The sequence below is a fragment of the Harpia harpyja genome, chromosome 1, assembly GCF_026419915.1.
Source record: "Harpia harpyja isolate bHarHar1 chromosome 1, bHarHar1 primary haplotype, whole genome shotgun sequence".
Lineage (NCBI taxonomy): Eukaryota > Metazoa > Chordata > Aves > Accipitriformes > Accipitridae > Harpia > Harpia harpyja.
Genome location: NC_068940.1, coordinates 87,556,316 through 87,566,853, shown reverse-complemented (window position 1 = coordinate 87,566,853; position 10,538 = coordinate 87,556,316). Strand labels below are relative to the sequence as shown.

Genomic DNA, 10,538 nt, shown 5'->3' with positions numbered 1-10,538 from the left:
GCATGGGATGACATAAGTTTCAGCTCTGTGGGAGGGCAACCTATTCAGCAGAAATACTGTTTCCTGAACATGTTAGTTTCCACCCTCTGTCAACCACAAAGCTAAATTTATCAGTAGCGCTGTGGTAAGCACTGTAGAGCTGACCAGAAGGGAATTTGGTCAGATATGGTTATCGAGGTTAATAATAAACATATTTTTAAAAAACAAATGTACATACCAGTATGTCACATTGATGAATCACACGCTGATCTGATATACAAATCCATGATTCATGACCATCTTTGATTTAGCTCGATATGTTTCTAATTATACAAAGACTTTTCTTTTGCTTCTGCCCCTCGGAACGCTAAAATAACCTTTTAAAATCCCTTTCTAATGCAAAATTGCAGAAATATTTAAGTCATCATTTCTCAAATAATAGACATAGAATTATGATTCCCAAACCTCAAGAATCTGGATTTGATTAAACATTTTATTAATGTGCTGGAATTTGAACTGTACAAATGTAAAATGAATTCATAATTATCGTTAACAATCTCTTTCTGCACCAATAGAAATGACAGAAGACTATATATATATAAGTTTTATTTACGTATGGATTCCATTTTTTATATAAAGTTACTTTCTGAACATAATTATTTTAATAAAAGAGTTATTCTGCAAAGAGTTATTAATTCATATTGCAAATGCTACAGTATCATGACATACTTTCAGATTTTAGAACAAATCTTCAGGCAAAGAGTTACAAGCAATATTGATCCTGTTTTATGTCTGTTTTCAAGGAACTGCATAATTTCTCCATATCTTCTGGTGCTTCACCATAGAGAGGATTTGGAAAAGAAGTAGCATTCACATCTTCATTAAAGAGATACTAAAACAAAAAACATAAACGAAATTTAAAAAGCAAGTCATTCAATTCATTTGTTAGAATGGACATATGAATGGCTGTAGACTCCTTACAGAAGTAACATAAGATGTTAAGTTCAAAGCAAACTATAAAATCTCTAAACTTTTTAGACCAGATTTTCAGCTGATAAAAATTAGCATAGATCCACTGAAACCACTGTCCACCACATACACCTGATCAAGTCATTTAACCATCTGTACCCATGCCCACCTTTGTTTTACTTGACTCCAGAGCTCTTGCTTTAATACATATATAGCATTATTTTGGGACAATCTGTGTACAGCAGTGTAATTGCAGTGGGTCACTAATTTTGGTACATGGTATTGTAATTTAAATGACTGGTTCTAATTTTCTTGAATGAGGAATGTATGAGAAAAGAGATAATATGAACTCTTCACACGAGGACTTCTGTAGTTCTAAACATTTTCTTCAGCATCTGTCTTACTGGAAGGTGCTGAACTACTGTATGGTGTAACACGTAGCTACTGTAAGAAGCATTAATGAAATTGCTATTACGAGGTCCTTGTCAGCCAGTCCCAACCCTGGTCGTCCTTCTCAGATTTCCAGAAGTGCTAACATTATGAGTAGCAATATATCATTCACTTTAAGTGACATTTTTCCCTTTCCTCCGCAAATGAATTTTATCTAATAGCCCAACACATACCCTACTTTAGAAGGTTATCACATACCTCGTGCCATGGAGAAACACTGATTTGAACAACGGGTGAGGTGGCATACCCGGGAGACTATAAAAAGAAAAAAACTGCTTCAGAATATTTTTAGCAAGCTGCAAATAATATTTCAAAAATATCCTTCCATGTGGCTGGCTGAGTAATGCGCTCTATGGATCCAACACTACAGGGCAATATTATAAGCAAGTGTGTGGCAGCGCTAAGCCCGCATGGTTTCGGTGTTCAGAAAGGTCCAGGGAGAATTGTTCTTTACGAAACTTACAGACATCCGCAAGTATGTAACTTGTGGGTATTCAGCTGGAGATAAGAGCTGTTGCTCATGTTTTACCATATCTTTTGACTGGTGATACACCATTCAGATTTAGGGCTCATCAGAGTCAGAGAAAACTCATACCTCTTGTTTTCCCTTTTAAAGGAAGAATTAGTGAAAACACATATTTTCCCAATCTTAAAGAAAACAGAGGAAAATCTGGTACAGCACTGGACTTCAATCACAGTGCCTGGGGCTGTCTTCTATGAAAATGTCTCTCCTGACACTGTGCTTCTGTTTTTCAACTTGCTATTAAACGAAGCCTGTCAGAAATCTATTTTAACTAAAATAAAAGTGTCCTGATAAATTGGACATGATTGTGATGGGAACGTTTCCAGCTTGGAGCTCTCACAAACCCCAACCTGTAAGCGAATTAATTTGATCTAATGTCTCTAAAATCAGGTGTAAGGAACCTTTTATAGAAAGTAAATGGCATGTCATAGTTAATCCTATTCAAAGCTGCAGTGGAATCTTATATTACTGACTTCGGAATGGACAAGGAAACTTTATTTTCTATTTCAAACCAAGCCTAGTTCTTTCAATGCTAATAAAGGTAGTATCAAAATGAGGGCAGGATGTTTTAAACATTATTTTTTTTGCTCCTTTTAGCTCCAAGGTGTTTTTTCTGTATTATTTTCAATGATAAATCAAATAGCAGAGACAGCTGCATTTTAAGTCAATCATATTTCTCTTGTTAAATGTAAAACATAGATTTTGGCTACCACTGTAATTTGATAATTAAATCTTGCCTTGAAATCTTTTGCTGCAATATGTTCACTTTTAGATATAGATTTTATTCACAAACTTCTTTGTTACTCTAGCAGTCTCTTAATTATGATCAACAAATGGTATTAGGGAAATGTGTGACCAAGTGTTTGTTCAGTGTCAAGGTGAATTTTACAGTGAAGGGAATAGTAATGCACATTTAAGGTATTGGGAAGTGGTATAAACTATGTCATTAAAGTTAAGTGAGTGTGCAAAGGCAGCTTGGGTGCTGAATCATGCATTTTGTTTTTGTTGTGGTGGTGTTTGTTTGTTTTTGGGTCTTTGCTTTATATTCTTTTTCCAGAAGCAAAAGGAGACAAGTTCTAATGAGCTTTTTATTCTATATGTCAGGCTAAATATTTCATCCAAAACTCTTTTTTTTCTCAGATTCAGCAGCCCACAGTCAGTATTAGTTATAAACATCAAGATGTTCTCAAAACTGAGCTGATTTCAAATCTGCCGATGTTTGGAAAATACACTGGAACTGATCTGAGTGCTGCAGCAATTTTTAATTCTTACTTCTTTTATTAAATAGCATTCAGTGAGGGATTACACAGTTTCTTTTAATGGAAAACTTATTTGAGGACTACAGCCTCACATTTTTCTGAATGTATAGAAGCAGCTATTGCTACTTACCTTTACTTTTCCAGGTGAGCTAAGGTTTTCATACAATGGGTTGGCAAAAGAACCATTAGCGGTTTCCTCCAGTTTCCTTGATAAGTCAAGCAAACAACAACAAAACCACCCACAATATCACACAGGTTGTCAAAGAACTAAACAGTTTCAGGATGAAAAGACTTGAGTCAAAAAATATAGATGGCTAAATATATTTCCGACTGACCTCTAATGAAATGAATGAAATTAAACCAAAGTTCTGTGTAAGTGGTGTGTAGGTTAAAATAAAATTTTTTCATTTGTTGCTGCTAAAAATATATATGCTTTTGGATATGCATAGAGCTATGCGGTATTCATAAAATGCAGGTACAGTGCTATACATTAAATAAAACATGATATTAGCTAAGAAGTTGCATTGCTATTATTTGTTTACATGTGATGAGATCATGTTCTGTGTTTTGCTACTGTCACACTAGCAATTCAGTAATTAACATCGGTCTTAGGCTCCGAGTTCAAGAACACGTTAGTTATTCAATTGTTGTAAGAACTCTTTTCTCCAAGAATTAAGAAACAACTTGCATTTTAGGTCAAAATAATCAGAATTAGTTTTAAAGCTATAGAAGCTCCCCATACCTTTTGCTACAAAACCAGAAATGTTTAGAGAATCACTGAAGTTATTGGAATGCAAAGGTTTCATGAATGAACACAATGCCTTAAGCAATTTATAACAGATGAAAAGGACAAATTTTACTAATTATGGGTCTCATGTCCACTACCTCAGCTAGAAGCTTGACAGAGGCCTTCACATATTCCTTTATTTTGGAAGCACTTATGACCTGTGCAGTTAATCCCATTAATTCTGCAAAAGCAAAGGATATTTGGGGATGGAACTTTCTGTCTACATTTAAATTTTTATTCCATATAGATGACTGGTTGCTAATATTCCACAATGCTTGAAATCATCAAAACTGTTCCAATGCCATGTAAAAAACAACAGCTGAATTAGTTAAAATTAGTGAAGAATGAAGCAGAAGCACACTTTTTTTTAATCTTTGCTTTTGAAGAGATGCATTTAGTTGGATTTTTTTTCACTAATGTGTTTATGACTAAGAGCATACACATGCCTTTGTGTACACAGAAAGATGTGTTTGTACAGTATTCTAAAATAAGAAGTTCCTAAAGCTCATATGCAATCTCAATGATTGAGAGATGGATTTTCTTGTATTAAAAAGTGTTTCTATTCCAAAGCTGCTCCTACAGACGGTTTAAGCAGTGTCTCCCTAGGAACTGATAGACAGGTTCTGTGTTACTGTGGCAGGCAGGACTGAGGGGACAAGAGCAGTCACAGAAACACAGCTGATGGAGATGTTGGGAAGGGAAGCTCTTGTTCCTCAGCAAGAGCCACAGGGGAGACACACCACCTGATTTGTTTTGCAGAGAACTAAAACCATAACGGATGCTTCGGAAGAAGGCACAGGTAGGCTACAGAAATATATTGCCTTATGAGTTAAATGAGTGCAAGAATCTAAGTCTGGGTTTTAGACTAAAACAGACATGTCTCCTTAAAATCTTTCACAACAAGACTGCCAGAAAGTAATTCCTTCTAATGCCAGTCTCATAATTCAGTTTGATTACTTGACACAGCAATGTGGAGAGCTGAATATTTGAACCTGTTGATTTGTTCATTTGATCTTAACCATAATAAATCATGATATTCTGATGCTTTTAGTTAGTTTAGTGAAGCTATATTATATTACATTATTTATATGCCTCCCAAGTGTATATTCACACGCTAATCCACCTGAATAAAGTCCACAAAATGTACAGAGAATTGATTTTTTACTCTAAAATCACACCATGGCTCACAAAACCTGAGGCCAGAAGCAAACTCAGATAAGTTTTCAAGGAACTTGGCTCTGCTTCTAAACTAGTGCCCAGAGGGTCAGATTTGCATGCCTTAATTTTGGTGTCTCATTTAGACATCACAAACCAACTGTATGGCCTAACAGCATGATACAGAATTAAGCACATCAACTCTGCTTACAGTCAGTGGAGACACTTTCAAAGGGCAACACAAGTCACACAATTCACAGTGGAACCACATTTAATGTGCCAACAGGAAATTGTAAGGATAGGGACGGGTCTGATTCTCTTTCATCCCCCACTCCCCCATTGAACTTAAGCAATTTGTGCAAGATGTATATATTGCTTATTTGGACAAGAACACGCTGAGTACTTTGGTCTGTCCTGAGAGCAGGAAGGATGCTGAACACAGATCTCCAGCTTCCTCTGCGAGGAGGATAACTAACCAGCAGGATACTGTGCCAAACTGTGGGCACCGAAGAGAGTGCTGGCTGAGTTCTTCAACAGCGTGTCTGTGGTTGCTGTGTTTAGTGCTGAAATTGGTCCTGTCTATGTGTGTGGGGTTTTCTCAAACATGAAAATTCAGTCTTGCTCAGGTTGTCTAGAAGATTTCAGGTGTCCCTCTACTTTAGGTCTGAATCATGAAGAGCATATGTAGTGGGGCACCTAACCTTAGGGACTGTGGGAATTTTATGGCCCAAAATATGAGCACTGGTTGAATTCATGCACCCCAGATTTAGGTTAAGTGAAGAGTAAGCTTTCTTAAGTTCTCTTCTGTTCTTAGGAACCTTTTTGCAAAAGCAGGGCTTTGGAAGTCACCTTGAATATATTACCTTACATGTAACATATATGTTGCACATATATACACATAGATGCATATATGTGAATGTATTTATACAAACATATATATGGTTACACCCTGTTTGTGACTGTAGCAAACAATTCTTTCTAAGAGATACCAATAATTATCCTTAAAAATTTCTGAAATTTTGAATGACTTAAAAGACCTTAAAGAATATACAAGTGAAAATTTGAATCACTTGTTTACACAAGTGCTATAATCCATCAGTTGGATGAGGTGGTAACTGCCTGAAGTAGTCTCTGCTTGGGAACTGAGATGACACATTCACATTACTTTACATGTTGTGCATACATCCCCAGAAGTAAACACAACACATGAGATTTTTAGTTAATTAGAAATTCAAAGCTTTCCTTATTAGAGCAAAGCAATGGTATGCCCACTCCAGTACACTGTCACCAATATAGATACTGGTGAGGAAAGCATAAAAATGCAGTATTAATCAGTGGGGTGAGTGTTGCCATCTGGTCACTAGTTTACACCCTAATTTTAAACTGCTTGACTGGGCAGTTTAAATAAATGTATTGCAGTGGCTCGATTTAAGCTCATTCTTGCAGTGCTTGCTGTTACTTGACATAAATGAAACATGGCCCTGCTAGAAAATGATAGCTTATTGCTACAGTAAAGAGCAATATGCCCATCACAAGGTCTCATGATGGGGAGAAAGTTATGTATGTGTTACCATTGTACAGTAAGAGCAAGGGTAATACATCACTCACAAAAATTATGGTCCAGAACAATTAATCAATGTGAAATGTTTATAAATCTCATTTATGAAGAAAAACCATAAATGCCAAGTTCAGAAGACTGTACCAAGCAAGGAATAATTAGGGTTAAAAATGTCAAGCATAGGATGGTTTAGGAAAAAAAAAAAAAAAAAGACTCAAACATGTGGGTAAGGCAGCTCAGAGAGAACTGGGTTTTCTAACATAACCAGAAATACCACAATAGGAAAGTAGAGGATTAATCATCTTGGGATGAGGTCACATAGGTCATAGCTTTGCTAAGCTCATCTGCATTCTTTAGTAGCAAAAACTACTGCCTTGTCATAGGTTGCTCCACTACAACTTCACAGAGATGGGAGGAATTTGTGCGCTCCACAAAAAGTCTGCCAGTGTATAAAGGGACTACTGAGTAACATCATGTTTTTTAATGGAAAATTAAAGTATCCAGATTTCATTTGTTTGGATGCAATAGGTCAGAATTTTGTACTTTTCAATGTACCTTTCAATAAAAAATCAAATATTTCTTTTAGTCAGTACTCACATTTGTACAAAATACAGTACTAGACGCATGTTTATGATCAGGTCCATAACAACAATGACAAAATCCTAGTGGACCAAAGATTCAATTACAATTAAGCTACTGATTAAAATAATCCCTTAAAAGAATTATTTATATATGTTCTAAAGCTTCTGTTCTAAACAGAAACTATAACTCATGATCTCAATATCCAAAGCATTTATAAAGCCTTTTACACTAAATTTAGTTTTGCAGAAGTAGGCTATATTTTGCACATCCCACAGAAGAAACGGGAGGTGTGATGCAAGGAGGGTAGACTTTCCAAAAGCTGCATTTAGAATCATCTACAATTCACTTGGATGCTTGATTAAGCTGTTAATATGCTGTCTGGGCTTCCTAGGTCTGCACTTTGTACCCTTTGAGTCACTTCAGGAAACCTAATTATTTATTTATTTTTTAAATCAGTCCTTTGCATCTTTCATCTTGGTGATCTTGAAGGCTATAGACCAAGAGATTTGCTCTGTTTCAGCATGTCACCTCTTGTTTCTTTGCAACCTTTCCTATGTGTGGTGGTTGAGAGATGTATGTTTCAGAAAAACTGAAGACTTCTGACGATAGCACTCGGTTTCATCCTTCAGAAAAAAAATATTCTACAGAAGAAGGAATGGATTTGGATAGTAACTCCCAAACAACATTTGTGGCTGCTGCTTCCTAGTTTGTTTTCCTTATTTTCATAAAACTGTAACTTTTTCTGTCATTCTACAAGAACAGTACCTGTCTCCCAGGTCACAAGCTGAAAATGGTTCAATGAATGTAATTCTATTGTCATTCTGTTTATCAGTTTGGGATACAGGAACAGAGGCATAGCCAGCAATGACCTCTGACAGTCCTTCAGATCTGCTTGGAGAGCCTCCCCTGGAATACGCTATCCGTTCCTCCACACCAGACCTCCAGAAGCATATGCTCTAATTGGAGAAAATCCTGGCAACAGCATCTGGGAATCATCATAATTGTAAGAAAACCTTAACCATGAAGAAAGGCTGAAAGCACTGAGCTTGTTTAGCCTAAAGAAAGCAGCCTGTAAGGAGGCATGACAACTGCCTTCAAGTACATAAAAAGCTTTTTGCAAGGAGGAAGGGAATAATCTGTTCTTGTCCATGGTGAATAGGAATGAACTTAAATTGTAAACGGACATATCAGCAGTTAGAAAAAATCTTTCCAACCGTAAACTTTCTTTCTACCTAGGGTACCAGGATTGCCTGAGGATGCCATCAAATTCATGTTGCTAGAGGTCTTCAAGTGCAAACCCAGAAGTGATACAATTGAGTCTGTCCTGTGGCAGGCTAAAAAATGACCTCTATGTGTCCTGTTTTCCCATGATTTTCTATAATTTTAAAATATTTTCTCAGAGCACCTCAGTTTTTCACTTTGTTGCCTGTGTGGCAAGATACATTACTGATGCACTTCTTTGGAAAATTTAATGTTCTATGTTCATTATAACTGACAGGACTGATAACAGCTGTGGTACATTAGCATTGCGGCTGATGGCACAGATCAAGAATAGGAAAGAAACAAACTGAAAGGATCCAGGGACGTTGACTGCTTTGGAGGCAATAACAAAGAAGCATAGCTTGGCTGGGCTGGAAGTCACTCACTTTTCACATTCTCACTTTTTAAAGTAGAAAGAAGCATGAGAAGGCAGCTGCAATAAAATGGAAGCTAAAATGAAGCTTTGCTTCTATTTGGTCAATAAAGACAGATGCCACTGAAGGAGTGGAGTAACTGGCAGCCTTCCCTTCTGGACTAGAAAACGTCATCTCTGGAGCATGAATAGGAATGAGAAAGTTATAAGCTTCCTCTGATTTGGGATTCCTATACAAAAGTTTCACATATCCCCAGCTGGGATCTGGGAAGTAGCTTGCATATCTGAATGCCATTGTGGTAATGAAGTATACTGCTGCCAAGCCATGTGGCGGGTGGTTTTTGTCCATTAGGAAATAAACTTATATGATGACTTCCAGTAACTCCCACTCAGGCACTGAAGAGTTTAAAGCCTGCAGATCACAGATGAAACTCTTGCAAAGGAAGGAGAGAGCAAAGGGGAAGCAGGGAATTCTTTCCGGGTTGAAAGGAGGGGTTAAGGCACTATCAGTTTTTCCAGTGAAGAAAAAGAGGGACAAATTTAACTCTCAGATTCTCACCACTGTTAGTGACAACTTCTTAGCCAGCAATTGTCTAAGGGGTCACCAGCCTACTCCTGCTGGCTGCTACCTGGTTTTCTGGTGAAAAAATTAGTTTTATTGGACTCTGAAACTTCTCCTCCAGCTCTTGTGCACATTTCTGTGCTACTTCCATTGAGGCATAGATGGACCTGCGCTCCATTTTAAAATGTCCTGGAAGATAACACCTACAACTGTTAATGTGTCTCTGGAGGACCATCTGCCAATGAGTATATGTGTGGTTCTATACCAGTAAGGAAAAAGGAGACACTAATAAAAATTATTGAAAAATAGCTAGTGAAAGGATTTATCAAAAGGTAGTAAATAGGGGCTCAAGTGTGTGAAAGCTTCCCTGTGAAAGGATGGCCAAGCAGGCATTCCTAGAGTGCCTCTAATGCCTAGTGACTTTAAGAAAACAACATGACCCACAAAGGCTGAAAGCGGACACAAGCCTTTGAAGTGAAAACGAATTGTAGGAAAGTATCATTCATGTGCACAGTTAAATTCCTCTAGTTCATCAAATCCTCTTAAAAAAAATCAGGAGTAAAATCTCATGCCTCTGTGTGGTGCTGTCACATTGTATATTTTACAGACTTATGCAAACACAAGTCATTTCTTATTCTAAAGCCTTATCTTAAAGATCCAAACTTCAGTATGGTAACATTGGCTGCATTTTGCCTAGTCACTTCTGATTACTGATTAAGCAGTCAAGGAGCAACTTGCCTCAATTTACTACTATGTTTCCAGCTATGATTTTTGTATACAAAATCATGCTAGGCACTAGGTAGTTGAAGAGGGAAAGACAAACTGCCTGGATGAACTTATGTTCTCAAATTCAAAGTTTCAGATTTCATTATTTTCACAATTTCACAATCTCAATCAAATTGCCATTTATTAGCTAGATTATTTCTTGATAAGATGCCTATAAAATGCATTTTAACTTACATGTTAAGTCAACTATGATTAAAAACAATGAAAATAAGTTTTTTTATTCTGTATCGTGGGCAAAATGATTTGACAATCTCAGTCAGTTCCTAATAGACGAAACTTAGAACCACAAAAATTT

At 36.8% G+C, this 10,538-nt stretch overlaps 1 protein-coding gene across 1 annotated transcript in view; it reads right to left on the bottom strand.

Moving 5' to 3' along the window:
• Window positions 1-551: 551 nt before the first annotated feature.
• Window positions 552-10,538, bottom strand: part of MALRD1 (MAM and LDL receptor class A domain containing 1) — a 296,040-nt gene continuing 286,053 nt past the window's right edge. The window contains exons 38-40 of the mRNA XM_052803955.1: window positions 3,311-3,386; window positions 1,597-1,653; window positions 552-871 (exon numbers count right to left, since the gene is read on the bottom strand). Coding sequence (XP_052659915.1) covers window positions 743-871; window positions 1,597-1,653; window positions 3,311-3,386 — 262 coding nt within the window. The 3' untranslated portion in view covers window positions 552-742. The remainder of the gene's footprint in view (window positions 872-1,596; window positions 1,654-3,310; window positions 3,387-10,538) is intronic.